Genomic DNA, 18,734 nt, shown 5'->3' with positions numbered 1-18,734 from the left:
ACCGGTACACATTTTCTTTGTAGCAAGAATTGACAACAAACAACGTGTGGTTTCTTACCTTACAACAATGGCTTTGCTGCGTTGCCAATTGTTCATTAGTTACCTTAATTGATTCCTGGAGAAATGCTGTTTCACAAAAAGTTTCCGCGTGCGCAAATTACGCGAGGAAAATAAAATATACAGAAAATGCCCTTCAAAATTGGGATGCGAAAATTATGCGAGGGCGAAAATTACGCGCGTATTTACGGTAATTTCAAACAGCGGTTTCTTGTTTTCAATATATTTCCCATCACATCGTTGGTAAGAGCTTGCTCCTACCTGATGTTTTAAACTATCAGAGTTTCGGAGATCCTTTTTATGTCTCTCCGTCAATTCTCGAAATGATATTTGTATTAGCAAACAAAATTTTGTATTTGAACCGTTTTTCTATCAAAACCAAAGCGTGCTAGTAGGTCTTTTAGCACTGAATAGCATGGTTAGGTTGAGTCTCATTGGTCCAGCACATCACAGCACAGCACAATAAAATCTTTTGTACGAGCTTTTCAGGTTCAAGATATATCCACCAAAATGTAATCTATCTCTAAATAAAATGTGAAGAATTTATTTTTCTGAATTTCCGGTTGGGGCCCTCCGCTCTTCATCCCTAATTCAACTTCATTATATTGCCCCGTGATTGCCCTCACCCGTTGAATGTTGTGTACCCACGATCTGTCAGATATAGCACTAACTATTTTCTAGTTTCGGACGCAATTGTTCAGTATATCATGACCTTTCAACGAACTTAAGAACTTCGTTACTGAATCCATTATGTTTATGTGTCTGTTATTTGCAATTTTTTTAAAATTTTGTGCCCCCATTCGATAGAGCATCAAAAACTATCTGAGGAAGTGATGGATTTTTTTTACGTCACTCTTCTCGTTCCCGAGATATTAGCCAAAAAAGGCCGATTTTCGGAGATTTAAGGAGCCATATCTCGTGAACCATAAGCCATAGACAGATGATAGTAGTGTTAATCAATACTTAAGAAGATGGTGAATATTTTGGTAACAAATTGTAACTAGTGGTCCTTGTTTAATTGGCCAGTGGCCACCAATTAATATCGGTATCTAAATGTTACCAACTATCTTAGGTATTGATTAATACCAGTATCATCTCTCTATGAGTTACCGTTCCCGAAAAATTGGCCAAAAAGTAGTTCCGATTTCGGGATATTTAAGGAGTCATATCTCGGGAAACGTAAGTCATAGAGACAGGATATTTTGCGAATTTTTGCGGAAAACAGAAAAGATGCGGATAAAAATATTTACTTTTACATGTGGGGAAATCACACCTATCCTTTCCACTCCATCTCTCCATTCTTTTTAAGTTCGTTCTTACAATGCTTGTGACGACGTGGATCGTCACGGATATGTGGGTCACTTATTATTATGGATTTATTTAGAAATAGATGGCGCCATCTTTTATTTTTATGGAGACATATGACCTTAATCTCCTTTTGCCCTTTTCCATCCTACCTTTTTGCTCTCAAAATCAGGTTTGTGTGTAGTAAGAAAATATATATGAAGATCTGGTACCAGCTGGTAAGGTAAAATGACGAGGTCCTCGTGATGTAAAATCCGGATTGTGATTGGTTGGTTTTGAACCCGGAATGGAAGCCATGGATCAACTGACGTAGATCGTCAGTTGGTCACTATTCGAGGTACGTAGTGTTTGATCTTTATAATTTGTTAAATTAAATTATTGTTTTTTTTTGTGAAAAATGGTGAGAAATTTATCATTGGAAATTTCGTGAGTATGCAAAAATGTATTTGAAAAATGATAAATACTTATGGATTGTCATATTTAGTCACGAGCAAGTGTAAAATATTGCTGATTGAAAAATTAGATAACTGAAAGACAAAAATTAGAGGTTGGTGTAGGCCATGTTGGAATGGCGATTTTATTTTTATGTATGCTAGGCTGTTTTTCCATCAGAAACAGTAAGGTTGTTTATTATTATTATTACTATTAATATCCAATTGTTAATATTTTGTGTACTATTTGTTTTTTTATTTTTTATTATTTTTTTCTTTATTATAATAAATTGTTTATCCTTGTTTCAAAATTGAAATAGTAGGCTTGTCATTGATAAGTAACTTCCTTAAAACAACTGAGAAATTTTGCTTGCAATTTCATAAATTAAAGGTGAGAGTTATACATATACATATTCTGGGTGCGCTACGCGGCCTTTTAATACAGTACCGGCAAAAGCTCTCCTCGCTTTTTTTTAGGATTATTCCCCCGGTGGGCGGGTCTGTATTTTGAAGGATAGGGGTGTGCTGTTCTTTTCATTCTTTTCAAGTACGGATTTTGGCCCGGGATGGTCATTCTGAAAAAGAAAGGGGATTAAGGGTGTTTTTCGTTACAGAACAGTGACCAACTCGGTTAAAATACTCTCACTTATTAAATTTAAATTTAAATTCAGTAATTTACTTTCATGTTAATGGCATATAAAGTCAGTTCTGTGCATATAATTACTTGCTCGTATATATTAATTGGGTACCTTGTAGGAAGTCTTTGTACGGCAGTTCAAGGAATTGGTTCCGGGGATCGAACCCATACTATCTGGTATATAAGTATAGAATCGTATCCAAAAATAAAAACAATGGCTGTAGGTGGTGATTCTAGTTTCTTTCTTGATGAAGAGTTTATAGACGAAATTCCTGTGGATGTTAATGAGTTTTTGAATATGACTATAGAAGAAAAGCAATCAAAAGTATTTTCTATGAATGAAAGTGACGCTAAGAAACTGCTGTTGTCCATAACAACTGCTAACAGCAAGAGTGCACCTGTTCGTTCGGGTGTTGTAGTAGGTCAAGGTAGAGGCACTGATAACACAACCACACAGCCGGGTGGAAGTGTGTGTGTGCAAACAGCTGGCAGTCAGCCAGGTCATTTACCTTTTAGCTCGGTGAACGATAAAGCTAGAGTTGAACCTCTATCTGAATTGACACAAAATAGTTGTTTTAATAAGATGGAACAATCATCAGCATTTTTGGTTTTACGTTCATTCATGGAATCATTAGAGAATTGTGATGGTACGGATCCCTTAAAATTGTATCAATTTATTCAAAAGATTGATGAATTTTGTAATATTGAGCGTTTTCCTTTTTCTGCGGTTTTGTATTCATTGCGTGGGAAAGTTACGGGTCCACTGCAGGAAATTCTGAACGAGCTGCCACATACATGTAAAAGCTGGGATTTTGCACGTGATTTTGTTTTTCATAATTTATTATCAGAATGTGCTATTCAGAGAATAATAGTAGAATACATGTATCGCCATCAAGAGAATAACGAGGATTTAAAAACTTTTGTAAAGCGTGTAACCACTGTTGATAAACTTTTGAAGTTGCGTTGTGGGGACGAAAAGCTGATTAGTTTTATTACCAGTGGCGTTCTTCCGAACATAAGGGAGCGGTTGTTTTACCAAAGAAAACCCCAGACAATAGATGAACTTAATAAACTAGTTAGTGAATACAGGTATCATGAACTTTATATGAAGCAGTTTAGTTATAAAACGAGGTCCCAAACAGGGTTGCCGGATGCTCCGGTAGGGAGTGACTTTAAGAATTCTCGTAAAACTATAAGCTGTTACAAATGTCAGGGTCCACATCCAGTGAGGCTATGCCCAGAAAACAAAAATTCGAAAACATTTTCTTCTTTTTCAAATAAGACTAATAGGAACTTAAATCGTTTAAATAAAAAAGATGATGCGGCGTGTATAGAAGTTAAAGTATGTGGAATTGCAGTGAATAGTTGTTTAGATAGTGGGTGTGTGACTAATCTTTTGAATTTGGAGCTCTTCAATAAAATTAAAAAATTCTAGTGATGTGCAAGTAAATTATAAAGAGTGTTTTAAAGGAAAGACTATAAATAACGAATCTATGATGTTGAGACCTTCAGTTTTGGTTCCGTTTACGGTGAATAATTACACCTTTAAATGCAAACTGTTTTTGTTTAAAGATTTGGAATTTCCCATTTTGATGGGACTAGACTGTTTTCGTCAGGAAGGAGTTTTAGTGGATTTCAATGAATCTAAGGTTGTTTTTAGCAAAGGAAATGTTACAACCCTTCTTGTTGACTTCCCCTCCCCCTCATCTTTCCAAACGAATTCTTCTGCGGCTTCTTGTCATTCCAGGGGTCCTGGCGACGGAGGGTCATCCGCTAGGCTATTTTTGGGAGATCTCTCTAGTCCCAATGGTACGCCCTGGAGCAAAAGAAAGAACAAACCTGGAGTAAATAGGCAATTGGTCTTCGCTCGCTCGAGTTTTCCTGAAACTACTGCTGATAGGGAGAGCGACATTGGAACTGCGTCTGGTGGTCCAAGGATGTTTGGTAATGGAGAGGACAATAACAGGTTTGACAAAAAGCATTCATTCCGGAAGAAACAACATAAAACAGTAAACGGTCTGAGAAACAATAAACATTCGGTTGCGGAACTAAAAGAGAATTCCAGCTTTAATTCTAATCGAAAAAGTGTCGCGGATGTAGGTGGCTCTGTTAGTTCTATGCCAATAGAGGGAGAAAAACAGTGTGTTAATAATGATGTAACGTCTTGTTATAGTAATGAAGATTATAATTTTTCTGATGTTTTGGGTCAGGAAGGGGATCCGTTACTATTAGCATTTAATAATTGTAAAAGCGATAAGTGGGAAATTAGTACAGATGAAAAGGTTAAGATTTTGAATGGTATTGATGAGGATATGGTGAAACAAGATCCTACTTTGGTTCAGTATATAGAATATTTATTAGATAAATATGCGAATGTCATTACCCACCGAATTGGTACTATCAGTGACTTTGAATACACTATTCAATTAAAGTCTGATGAAGTAGTTCGGGAGCGCCAATATCCTTTTTCGAAGAGTCAGCAACAACAGTTATCGAACTTAATTGAACAATTATTAGAAAATGGTGTGATACAACCTTCTAAGTCTGAATATAGATCTCCGTGCTTCCTAGTGCGTAATAAAGATGGGTCACCTCGATTAGTAGTCAACTACTCTAAACTGAATAGGCTCATTTGTGGGGACGGCTTGCCATGTCCTAATATAGAGGAATGCATTAGTTCGCTCGCTAAAGCTAAATATGTAAGCAAGATCGATGGAAAAAAAGCTTTTTTCCAGTTACAGTTGACTCCCGATAGCCGTAAGCTCACAGCATTCGCCGTACAGGATAAATTATATGAATATTTGCGAATCCCCATGGGTATCTGTGTCGGAGTACAAGCACTTATGAGGGCCTTGGATGAGATCCTGGGAGACTTACGTGGGCGCGGGGTAGAATACTATGCAGATGACATTGTGATCTTTGGTTCTACAATCCAAGAACATAATCAGTTGTTAGAAGAAGTCTTATCGCGTTTTGCGAAAAGGGGCTTAACCATCTCACCAGATAAATGTTTACTTTTGAGAAGTAGTATTGAATTTTTGGGGTTTCTTATTAAAGATGGTGAGATATCTATGTTGCCAGATAGGTTGCAAGCCATACAGGATCTCCGTCCGCCTATGAATCGCCGGGGGTTGTGTAAAATGTTAGGATTTTTAAATTTCTACGCTAAATTCTGCGATAATTATGCAGGTATCGTAGAACCGATGAATCGATTAAGATCTCCGAAGGTGAAGTTTGAGTGGGGTCCGTTACAGGATGCTAGTCTTGCACAAATAAAAGAGGCTTTTGCTGAAAAAATTATTTTGCGAATTCCAGACATGAGTAAGCGCTTTTACTTGCATTCCGATGCAACTTTACGTTGCCAATCGGCTATTTTGTCACAAAAGGATGAGCATGGTTTATTGCGTCCTGTTTGGTTCTACAGTAAAAGTTTGAAACCAGCTGATTTTAATCGCACTATTTTTCAACTTGAACTTCTTGCTATATATAATGCGGTAATGAGATTTCGCCCGTTTTTGTGTTCGGAGTTTACTATTTTCACGGATAATAGTGCCTTGGTTAATATGCTTCGAAACCCTAAGAACTTAAGAAGATATGCCAATATTGTGCAGAACTTATTTGAGTTCAGATTTAAAATAGTGCATGTCTCGTCTTATAAGAACTATCAGGTAGATTTTCTTTCAAGGATTTATGAGATTAATCCGAATGATATTGATGTTGATCCTTGTCCTTTTAATGACTCAGAGGGATATATGTATAGTCTGTGGAATTTACCGCTAGCACATGAGGACATTAAACAGTATCAGCAATCAGAGGCAGATACTAAGGATATTTATGAGATGGTAAAGAACCATGGAGGAGAGCATGAACAATATAAGTTAATGAGAGATACTTTATACATAAAAACCAAGGCCAAGGTGTCGCCTTATAAAATACTTGTCCCACGTATTTTGAGACCTCTACTACTAAGTTATTATCATACTTTATTGCCTAATGGCGGGCACTTGGGTTTGTTGAAGGTATACAAAAAGATTTGTAGATATTTTTCTTGGCCAAATATATTCAACGAAGTGCGGGACTTCGTTCGCTCGTGCCATGAGTGTCAATTAGTAAAGGCACGAAATACTCTTCCGCAAGGACAACTAATTTCGGAATATTGTAAAGAAGTTAACGCCCACTATTACGCAGATTTAGCGGGGCTGTTGCCTTCTAGTTACGGGTATCAGTATGTCCTTCTGTGCTTAGATAATGCGAGTCGTTATCTACATTTAGTTCCGTTACGCAATGCTACTAGTAAGTTAGTAGTTAAGGCGTTATATATTTTCTGTAAATATGGATTTATTAGAGCTATTTCCACGGATCGGGGCCCTTGTTTTTCATCGGCCTACTTCAAACAATTTTTGTTTGGTAATGGGATAAAGCACATACGCTGTTCTCCGTATTTTCCAGGAGGGAACGCAGTTGAAAAATATGTGAGACTGGTTAAAATGAGCCTTCGGGCATATCTGGATGGTAAGCAGGAGAAATGGGTGCGTTTCTTGAATGAGCTCCAATTTTGTCTTAATGCTGCGGAACATGCGGAGCTTAAGTTTAGTCCATTTCGTCTGTTTTTTGGGAGAGAACCGGTGGATACGTTGATGGTAAAGTGGAGTATTACACCTGAGGATTTAGAGGGTCCTAATAATGCCCAAATATGGGAGCAAGCTTTCGTTAATATGGATAAAGCATGGGAAGCAAGGCGTCGGTTGTATAATAAGCGGATGCTTCCAGTCACGTTTGCTGTCGGAGACAGGGTGTTGGTTAAGTCTCAGTTAAAATCTTCCTTGAAAGATAACGTAACAAAGTCATTGATGCCACAATGGTGGGGGCCAATGACAGTCGTATCTAAACCTACTGCCAATACACTTCAATGTAAGACTGAAGATGGTAAAATGGTTGTTACCCATACAAGTTTAGCAAAATTATATAGAGAACAAAGAAATGTTAATAACATCAGTGATAATTGAAAAGCATAATGAGAAGTGAGGGTACCGGTTTTGTGTGTATATTTTGTTGTTATTGTTCACCTTCATAATCAATCAATCATCTACTAACACTTTTTTTTTCATCATCATTTCATTTCATCTTCATTGAAAAATGTGTAAGGTACTCCTCAAATTTGGTTAAGATAGTTTAATTTGTTTTATTTAATTGAAAAATTGGTCAGTAATGAAAAATTTCTTTGGGTAAAATTTTTCATCTAAGGAGGGGGATGTGTGACGACGTGGATCGTCACGGATATGTGGGTCACTTATTATTATGGATTTATTTAGAAATAGATGGCGCCATCTTTTATTTTTATGGAGACATATGACCTTAATCTCCTTTTGCCCTTTTCCATCCTACCTTTTTGCTCTCAAAATCAGGTTTGTGTGTAGTAAGAAAATATATATGAAGATCTGGTACCAGCTGGTAAGGTAAAATGACGAGGTCCTCGTGATGTAAAATCCGGATTGTGATTGGTTGGTTTTGAACCCGGAATGGAAGCCATGGATCAACTGACGTAGATCGTCAGTTGGTCACTATTCGAGGTACGTAGTGTTTGATCTTTATAATTTGTTAAATTAAATTATTGTTTTTTTTTGTGAAAAATGGTGAGAAATTTATCATTGGAAATTTCGTGAGTATGCAAAAATGTATTTGAAAAATGATAAATACTTATGGATTGTCATATTTAGTCACGAGCAAGTGTAAAATATTGCTGATTGAAAAATTAGATAACTGAAAGACAAAAATTAGAGGTTGGTGTAGGCCATGTTGGAATGGCGATTTTATTTTTATGTATGCTAGGCTGTTTTTCCATCAGAAACAGTAAGGTTGTTTATTATTATTATTACTATTAATATCCAATTGTTAATATTTTGTGTACTATTTGTTTTTTTATTTTTTATTATTTTTTTCTTTATTATAATAAATTGTTTATCCTTGTTTCAAAATTGAAATAGTAGGCTTGTCATTGATAAGTAACTTCCTTAAAACAACTGAGAAATTTTGCTTGCAATTTCATAAATTAAAGGTGAGAGTTATACATATACATATTCTGGGTGCGCTACGCGGCCTTTTAATACAGTACCGGCGAAAGCTCTCCTCGCTTTTTTTTAGGATTATTCCTCCGGTGGGCGGGTCTGTATTTTGAAGGATAGGGGTGTGCTGTTCTTTTTATTCTTTTCAAGTACGGATTTTGGCCCGGGATGGTCATTCTGAAAAAGAAAGGGGGTTAAGGGTGTTTTTCGTTACATGCTCTTGGAGCATTCTCAACTGGTTTCATCCTCCGAACTCCTATTAAAGCTTTCATTTCGGTATCATTCCATTGATATACTATGATATAATTGTTATTTAGCGAACAACTTTATTGTGCATTTTATTCGTATAATGAATGAAAACCACTCACGAAAGCAAACCATTGCAGCAACAGCAAATTAATTCTTGAATATCGCACGCTGACAAAATTAAACTGTGCATTGCAACAGTACTTACGGTACTGATTAGCACATAAATCACGACCCAACATAATAGACTCGGCATGCATCGGTCTGATTCATCGCGACTCAGTGCTAGAGATTTTGCACTGGCAAAAGCATAATAACTCTGGTCAACCCGGACATGGTTCTCAATGCGAAAAGGACGAACAATGCTATAAGAAGAAAAGCACCAAAGCTACGCTGGTTCCAACAAGAAAACACACATTTGATCTGGAAGCCCAAAGGTAGAGAGAATAGAGTTACCATTGTTCAATTCTGTTGTACATCGATCGTATGCGTATTCCTTTACAAACTAACCCTATGGAAGTTTATTAATCTGATCTATCTTATGAATTAAGATTATTTTTAACACATGTTTAAAGTATGTAAGTACGGTAACTAAATACCTCAGGATCAGCAAATTCGTCTTTGTCGCTGTAGTGAATTGAGATTGGGGATGTTATCTTGCTAAGATCATAAGTTGGAGGCGTCAACTGTCCATATTTTCTCAAGTTCTGCAATGCACCAAAGTCATACTTCTGGAATCTCTCTGGAAAGGAAACGTGATATTAGATTTTAAAAATATTTCTTGGTAATGTCTTAAAGATAAATTCTTATAGAATTATAATCAATATAAGTTCGAGATAATGAGTTGTGCAACTCATTGCTCTAGGACATTGATTTGCTGGGTTATTTCTTCGTTAACTATTTCGGAGCCAAGCTGTAAAGTTTGGCCTTTTCAGTGATGTCGAGTTGAAAACTTTGAATATACACTTTCACTGTAGGCCTACATTAATAATCTGCCTCCATTTGATTGGAAAACACGCTCGCATCCAAGAGTAACTAGGGTTAGCTGGCCTTATCGTAAACTTTTGTTGGTCATTAAAATTTTGATATGTCTTTTCTTTCGTTCAAATAATACAACGTAAAAACATTGAGAACTAAATATAATGTAAACAATTTTATTCATAGGTTTATCTACTTTACCATTCAACAACGTTTTTATTTAATTATTTTTTACTATTTGAAACTAATATTAACTATTTTTAACGAATCAGGTAATATTTATCAATCATACTAACATGCATTATGAATTGAACAATTTTTAAATATGTCGTAATCCGAATCAATGTTGTAAAAGTTAACAATTTCTTATATCTGATTATGAGTCATTTACTCCTCAGTTTTGATTAAACTAAATTCATCTCAAGTTGCAAATAATTTAATTTTCATCATCACAAGCATAGCATCTGAAATGATGCCATAAATGATTTTGTTTCATCTTCTAACTGTATCACTATTGCCTTCTCTCCGTAATTTTTCCTAATACTTCCGTATTGATGTCGGAAATAGGATTAGGGAAGAAAGAGCTTTAATGTTTAGTCACATACATAGAAACTATTGTGCTGCCAAAATGTCTTGAGCCGTGGCAAAAATTCGATCCACACCCTCACACACCCACGCGTTGAGCCAATAAGGGTTCAGCTGTTAGTAAGCGAGAGAAAGCGAGTGGAATTCCTTCAACCGATAGCAGCGCTTGCAACGGAAGACTAGGGATCAAGTCAATGTGGTATATTTATAGTGAGTTATTATGTAGCAAATACTTATATTTAAGATTTTCTAGAAGTTTGTAAGATGAATTAGGCAGAGTTAAGAAATGTATACATTAGTATTATCAGAGAAGGAGATTATGACGTACGTTGTATAGGTTTGCGTAAGAAAACATAATGCTTATTTCGAGCTTAAATTTGATTAATGTACCAATAGCCTATATGTGGAACAGGGACGTCAACAGATTTAGCTCGAAGAATACAAGGAGATTCATTTGGATGTCTAGAAATGAAAAACGATAGATCAGGAACTTACAACTGATACAACTCCATGTTCACTGATATATTAATGGAAAATAGGCTTAAAATAAGTATTCAAAACGTGAACCAAAATTCCAGTAAGACGCCCGATTTCTTAGCAACGTCACCAATTGTGTGATAGTTTGGTATTGAATCGGTTTTATATTGTGGAATTTGTACCTTGCTGCGATCTTATGGGCTTTCTGTGCGTAATGACTCAACATCAAGACTCTCAGCTCTGAAACACACAAATTCTTAAGTTCTTCACACACCGATAAATCCATTACTGGTATAAAAGGCTGGAATCATCTGGACTTCTGAGAGAGCTGATGATGATCCCACTTGCTGGAATCTCTCAACGTATATTTGAGTTCTTCCTGTGGTCACATCAAATGGCTCAAAATTAGTAAATGATGACATCTTAACGCTTAGGAATATAGGTACGTTTTACTGAGCAACAAAGAGACTTCTGTGGTTACGACTACAAAACAATTAAACGAAGCTTTCAGTCGATTTTACCAACAATGAAACATTTTAATAAGCAACTGTAACTTAGGTAGACTACAAATGCCAGCTAATATTAAACGCACGAAAGGTATGCTAAATATTTTTACAATAACGACAATGTTCATTTACTCGACCGAAGATTTATGACCCTTTTTATGCAATTCCGACCACATTTCGGTGTGGTACCATTCCGAAATGATGCACCTACGTTGGTCTATTTTCTTCGTTTAAATATGGTTTCATTTAATGTAAGTTTTTTTCGTATTATTTGTGTACAACACAAACTCCTTTATATATCTCTGGATTTTTTATAATAAGGACTGAGTTTTCGCTAAGCGCAGCTAATGTTTTCAACTCGTCCCTATACATTTACATTCTGAATATTTCCAGTCATTTTTTCTTAACTTTCCCAATCTTTCCATTTGGTTATTTTAAAATAAATTTTCCAGTAATATGCATTTCACATGTTCATATGTTACAAATCTTAAGAAAATGCTAGATTCTGACAAATGTTAGTATTCCCTATTCACTTACTGTCTCTGATTACTTGTCCGTAATGGATTAAATCTCTTGTTGATGCTCCAGCCGGGACGTGAGAAATAAGAACTGGTAGCAGAGTCTGCAATTAGAAAAGGAATGACATTAGAATTTAACATCAATATGGAAATGGCATAATAACGCTGGATTCATTAGAAAATTATGCAATAATTTTCACAAGAGTTATTATGTAAGAGTCTCAACTAAAATTTTATCTGAAGTACGTTTCTTTTACATTAACTTAGTTAAAACTTGGGATCTACATCTGAAGTGTTTCTACTTTTCATATCAGACAGGGTTATTAGGAACATATTTAAAAAATACAAGCTTCTAGCGTTTGGTTAAAGAAACTCAATGACGCGAGTTCGAAATCAGTGAAGTTCCAAACTTCCTGGCCTAATGTCGTCTCTGCAACTTTTCCCTCAAACTCAAAAGCACAGCTAAACTTCTTATCTTCACCGAAAATGGTAAACACATTTAATTTAATGAAAATCTTCAACCTCATTGCTCCGTTCATATGCAGATTTTTTTCATTCGGTGCTGCTGAATTTTATCATGTACAGAATTGTCAATTAATTTAGAATAAGGGGTTGAAATTGTTGCATTTTATTTGAATGATGGAAAAATGTGAGACAAGGAAAAGAATCAAACTCAAGTCTCTGGCTTACCATACAAGTGCATATACCACTATGCTACCAATAGTGGCACACACCCTTTGTTGAGAGTAGAGATGACCACAAAGTTCCGGTTCCGCCAGAAACCGGTTCTTGGAGATCCGCTTTCCAGAACCGGTTCCAAACCTGGATCCGAAAGCCCGGTTCCAGAACCGGATCTTAGGAACCAGTTCCAGATCTGGATCCGTAAACCCGGTTCCAGAACTGGATCTTAGGAACCGGTTCCAGACCTGGATTCGAAAACCGGTTTCGGAACCGGATACGATCAGAGCCGAGAACCAGATCCACCAGGAACCAGTTCTGGCCATCCCTAGTTGAGCGTAGGGTGTAGGGCTGTATCATCTATGGCATAGCATCATGGCTGACCACGGAGAGTCTCAGACTCGAGTTTGATTCATGACCTAGTTCCATTTTTATCTGCTTCAGATTCAATGTAGTTTTTTATCTTTAATAAAAATTGGGGGATGGTAAAAGTCTTTTGTATTCTTTGAATACGGTTACTCAGTAGTAAAGCGCTTACCTCTGATGGGGTCCCTAGTTCGATCCCCCCAAAAGTAAGTTCGTGGCGGACAACATCGTGTCCATCGCTTTTCTCGCGGTACTCCCGTTTCCTCCAACATTCTCATTCCACCAATTTTTCCATTATCATTCAGTTGCAGTGATAGTGTCCGCCTCCCTTAACTTGGTCTAAAACGTCGGACAATAAAATGAAAGACTTCTTTTGTTATTTCGGTTGTTATTGATTCTGAAATAGCCTACATTTAAATTAATGTACGTACCACCTCTTAGAAAACACCAATTTAATATTTTATGGATTGGCATCCATTACGTTTTAAAATGTTCAATTTTGAACGCTCTCTAATAATTCACAGAAAATCAACGTGAGATAGACAAAAGCCATGGTGATTGGAACGAAGCAGTCAAATATAGAAGTAGGAAGGGAGAAAATAGAACAGATGACTAGTTTTCGATTCCTGGTAGTATTATTAATGATGATATGAAGTGTGAACATGAAATAAAAGCAAGGGTATGAATGGAAAAGAAGCCTTTAGGAGGGAGAAAAGTCTATTTTGTAGGGACCTTTGAATAAAGAGTTGAGAAACAGACTCATAAAATTCTTCGTGTGGAGTATTGTGCTGTATGGGTCAGAAACATCTACATTACGCAAAAATGATAAAAAAGAACCCGAAGCTTTCAAAATGTTGCTGTGAAGAAGAACGAAGAAAGTTGGCTGGGTTGAGCAGAAAACGAATGAGATGGTCTTAGAATGGTGGGAGAAGGAAGAATAATTTTTAGATATTATTAAGAAGATGAAAAGAAACTGGTTGGGACATTGGTTAAGAAGGAACTATATCATGAGGGACGTGCTAGAGGGTATGGTAGCAGGAAAAAGGGAGAGGAGACGAAGGAGACTACAATTATTGGAGGACGATATCAAAGCAGAAAAATCGTACGTGAAGACGAAGAAGTTAGCGGAAGACCGTGGAGCATGGAAGCTTCTCAGTTGAAGCAAGTGTTCAGTCAATAATTACAGAATACCTATGATAATGATGATGGCGTTAATGATGATGATTAAAAGTATAAGTTTAACATTGTCATATGGTAAACATTGGACATATGGTAAAAGAAAAGGAAATGGGTTACATAATATCGTTCTGTTTTGTTTTCCTACTGCTTATGATTCTTTAGTGAGCCGACAAATATTCTTGTTTTAAATATGTAGCATTTTCTATGACCAACAAGAGAAATGAATCTCTTTGATGTATCGTATTTACATGTTTCAGATCATAACTTCCACAAGCTGCTCCTGTGGTAACTCTAATTATACTAACACTAACACTACGCTTAAGGCTAATGAGAAAAGCAATTATAATCTAAATGAGTAAAGATAAACATTGAACAATAAACCGAGTATATAATGAAAGGTAAACTTACCCTGTTTAATTCTTGCGTGTCCCAGCCACTGAGAAGGAAATATACATCTGCACACAGTTCTTGGATTGGCGCATTATTTCTGCACACAGTTTCCCCTAGCAATTGACTCAGTCGAGGAGTGTCCATAAATTCATCGAGACCAATCAGCTGGGCAAGAACCTGCAATACTATTTGTTTTATGTATAACGAACATTTCATTTGACTTAAGTTTACAATATAGTTGTTATTCATCTGTCGTTTTTGAAGTTCATTATCTCTATGTTATGTGACTCATGAACAACTTAACCTGAAATTTTGGTCACCGGGAATCAAAAGCTGGTCTACGCGCCAAACGTGAAATGTTCATGATTTAGCTATGAGAAAGTAGTTATGGTAAACTCCTGAGTTAACAGGAGAAAACAGCTTTTAAGCAAAATTTGTTTAATTTTGTGTAAGCGACTAGCAGGGATGGCCATGCGTAATTAAAACATATTTAGATTTGAATATCAAAAATCGATACAAATAAAATATAGAACTTAATCAATATATCAGAACATCAAAAATATAGAAGTGCTTTAATATCGGAAAATATTGACATGTCGAAATATCAAAAATATCGAGTCACAAAATTACCGATATTGAAAAATATAGAAAATTATCAAATATCGAAAAATATTGAAACATCGAATATTAAAATATCGAGAAATGCAAGTCGATCGATCGATATATCAAAATACCACTCACACCTACTAGCCGGACAGCTGCCGTAGCGGTCTGCGGTATTAAGTTGACGACTGCGGGACCTACTTTTTGGTGGTTATTTATGGCATGGGGATTGTGTAGTATCGTATCACTGTTCATTACCATAAAATAGATTTCTTATGGCCTGCTTTGCCTAAAAAAGGAGCACAATCGCAAGACATAAAATTTAAAAATAAAAATAAAATAAAATAGGCGACCTCAGCAGCGCGTCTCAAGCACTATCAGTTGATTGTTAGATAGTTTTAATTTATTTTGTGAAATATCACTACAAAAGCGAAACTTTAAAACAAATATATATATACCTACCGAGAGTTCGTCCAGGAATGGAATGAGAAGTCTTACAGCGCTGGTAGTGTGCGTCAACTCGCCAACCGGTGCCAGCAATATCGATGCTTTTATTTTATCATTATATTCAGGCCTCTCAGATAACAGAACAAGATTCACAGTTGTCCCCATGGAATGACCAATGTAGTGCAACTTCTGTTGTCCAGTCAGCGACAGTATATAATCAATTTCGGCTGGAAGGTCATAGATTCCAATTTCATGCCAACTGAAATAATAAAATGAACGTGCTCATGCATTCTTTTTACACATATGCAAAATTAGTTTCATTAATTTAAACTAAACTTCCTGGTTAACACATTCAGGCTCATAAAAAATGTAAATTTTTTGAGTTATTTAGGCTTATCTAACATGTAGATTTCAAAAATGGTCATGGAAGCATTATCTCTTCAACAGTTACCTAGTTATGGCCTGGGACAAATATGTCCCTATGTTCGATAGAGAATTTCTTTTGTTTTACAAATTTGAGTTTGCTAATAGTAGTGTTTTCTGTATACTTCATAAACCCATGAGTATCTGGTAAAATATCATATTTACAAAACCATAGGTTGATTTTCAAACTCTTCTGGAGCAATTTATAGTTACATCCATTCATATTCAATCTTATTTAGGTGATTTTGGCAGTTTTAATACCCAAAAAATCGAAAATTGAAACAGTTTAAATTTTGCAGACAAATTTAGGAAAGCTTAAAGAAGTGGAACAAGTATGCCATTTGGACTTGAAAGGAGCAGTTATGCCCGACTAAAGATATACAGGGCGTTTAAAAGCAACACAGACAATGTTTGGGAGATGATTTCTGACATCAATATAAGACAAGAAGTATAGACCAACCTGAGTGCACAAATGCTTCCTTTCGGAGTTATAGGCTGCCGAAAACATGAGAAAATGAACTTTGAAGATTCATAGCTCAAATACTGTAGTACCTACCATAGTCAGGTCAAGACTTCACTTGTGCGCTAATATGTGCGCTATCCAAAAATACATGTTTCAGAATCTTGCGGTACTTCTGCGACAATTTTTACAGAGGTAGATGGTGAGTACTTCAAGTTATATGCCCATAGTCAAACTGCCTCTATAAAAATTGTTGCTTGTGTACCTTAGTGCACCTGAAGCATGTATTTCTGGATAGTGCACATGTTAGTTAATAAGATAAGTCTTTTCCCGACTACGGTAGGTCCCAAAGTTTTGGAAATTATGGACTTTTAAAATTGATTTTTTCATGTTTTCGGCAACCTGTAACTTCGAAAGGATGCATTTGTGCACCCAGGATGGTCTGTACTTTTTGTCTTATCTTGGTGTCAGGAATCACCTCCCAAACGTTGTCGGTCTTGTTTGGCTATACTCTGTATATAACCAGCGTGCGTAGGCTCAGTGCTAGAACAATCATCCTTGCTTCAATCTCAGACCTTCTGAGTTTATGGGAAACAAGATCGTATCCGTAACTTTCTTCGGAACTTTTCTGTTTTCTACCACATTCCCATTTCACCAATTATTTAATCATTCTTCAATTCGTCTCCTTTAGCACAAAGATCATAATAGTGAATGTAATAAAACTAGAAATTTCATTGAATTCTACTGATAATTTTAACGTGAATGATTTTTTTTACCTGAAGTGCCAATATTCACTCTTGTTGGGATCCAATGTTGTGTGGTTTCTGGAATAAAAGTTTCCCCTGTCATTCGCTAACCAAACATCATAGCCATGATCGGCAAGGATATAAGCTGAAAATTAAGAATTGGCATTAGAATCTAAGAGTGCAAAAAGTTCTATGTTTTACACGATATTTTAAATTTAGGCTGAACACGGTGACTGGTGTCTTTCAGATCCAGTTCATTCGAGCTGAATTTATAACATACAAATTACTATCTCAACTTGATATTTTCTAATATTTTTATTTATTTTGTATGAACTATAGTTCTAAGTTAATCATAGCTTATTATTATTCATTCATAGGTATATACCATTACTATTATCTATTATGATGTTGTCTATTGCTATGTATATCGTAATGATAATAACATTTATAATAATAATAATAATAATAATAATAATAATAATAATAATAATAATAATAATAATAATACAATGCGGAATTTTCCGATATCCATAAATCACCGCATACAAAAAGAATTCCAATTTTGCGGGAAATTCTTCTTGGATGACATGCTTTCTGGTGATAACATCATATTTTACAAAGATGAAATTCTCGGACGGTGATGTCTAACGTACTACCCGTATGGGTTAAATACCTGTATTTATTATTAGTTAAAATGGCTGTTCTTCGCACGGAGAGAACAGATTTGTGAAAGTTATTTGGACTCTTTTAGAATACGGATGTCAATGAAGCTGTAATAATAACATTTCGTAACATGTTCCATTGCCATCCATTTTCACTTTCATGTCGAGGGGCCTAAACTTGGATTTATCATAAATTGCATCGAGAGTGTCACTCTTCATCTAAGCGACCCCGAAAACTACGGCTCTCACTCTAATATCGGTCGTCTATCTTTCGTTTATCTTTGGTGCATGGGTTTCTTGGTTCGATTCTAGCTCGCGCCAAATGAACTTTGTGGTGGACACACACCATATGTGTGGGATTACTCAAGGTTCTTCCGTTTTCTCAGACTTTCTTCATTCCACCATTTTACTTATTTCTCATCATCACCGTCTCCTTTAACTTAGCCGGCATAAAACTTAAAGATTTCATTTCATTTTTCTAATATCGATCCTTTCCAATTATTTCTACGTCACTTCCTTCTCACCTCTCATGCCAATAATGTAATAAAAACCTAAGTAAGGCCATGGTGCACTAATGCACCAAAAATCATGAAAATTGGCAAAGGAGTCTAGAAGATGGTCGTCAATCATTCTTACATTTCATTTGTATTTATGTAGAAAAACGCCCCCTTCGCTCCTGTTAAAATGGAAGTTTCCCAACTACTGATTCAAGTTTCCTCGTATTTTAAATGAAAACTTATATACCGAGTTTCATCTTCCTAATTTTACAGACGAGAATTTTCTACATCCATTAAGGGACTTGCACTTCCATTAGGATACACATTTTAATCACAGAAACAGGATAAAAATCCAATTCGAGGCAGAGCGGGTTTCAGCGAAGAATTATGGTCAACCGGTTGAGCTGTTTTCCTGTGATTCTATCACACACAAAGATTGAATTGAATTGAATTGAAAATGCCTTTATTTATGAGGCGAGGT

At 36.0% G+C, this 18,734-nt stretch overlaps 1 protein-coding gene across 1 annotated transcript in view; it reads right to left on the bottom strand.

The window, feature by feature from the left end:
• The window catches only part of LOC145670660 (lipase member K-like), an 85,448-nt gene that overhangs the window by 62,590 nt on the left and 4,124 nt on the right, over positions 1 to 18,734 (bottom strand). The window contains exons 4-8 of the mRNA XM_081739449.1: positions 17,125 to 17,239; positions 15,481 to 15,724; positions 14,434 to 14,592; positions 11,822 to 11,906; positions 9,338 to 9,480 (exon numbers count right to left, since the gene is read on the bottom strand). Of these exons, the coding sequence (XP_081595575.1) occupies positions 9,338 to 9,480; positions 11,822 to 11,906; positions 14,434 to 14,592; positions 15,481 to 15,724; positions 17,125 to 17,239 (746 nt within the window). The remainder of the gene's footprint in view (positions 1 to 9,337; positions 9,481 to 11,821; positions 11,907 to 14,433; positions 14,593 to 15,480; positions 15,725 to 17,124; positions 17,240 to 18,734) is intronic.

The sequence above is a fragment of the Thermobia domestica genome, chromosome 14 (assembly GCF_964235325.1).
Source record: "Thermobia domestica chromosome 14, izTheDome1.hap1.1, whole genome shotgun sequence".
Lineage (NCBI taxonomy): Eukaryota > Metazoa > Arthropoda > Insecta > Zygentoma > Lepismatidae > Thermobia > Thermobia domestica.
This window is presented reverse-complemented; position numbering and strand designations above follow the sequence as displayed.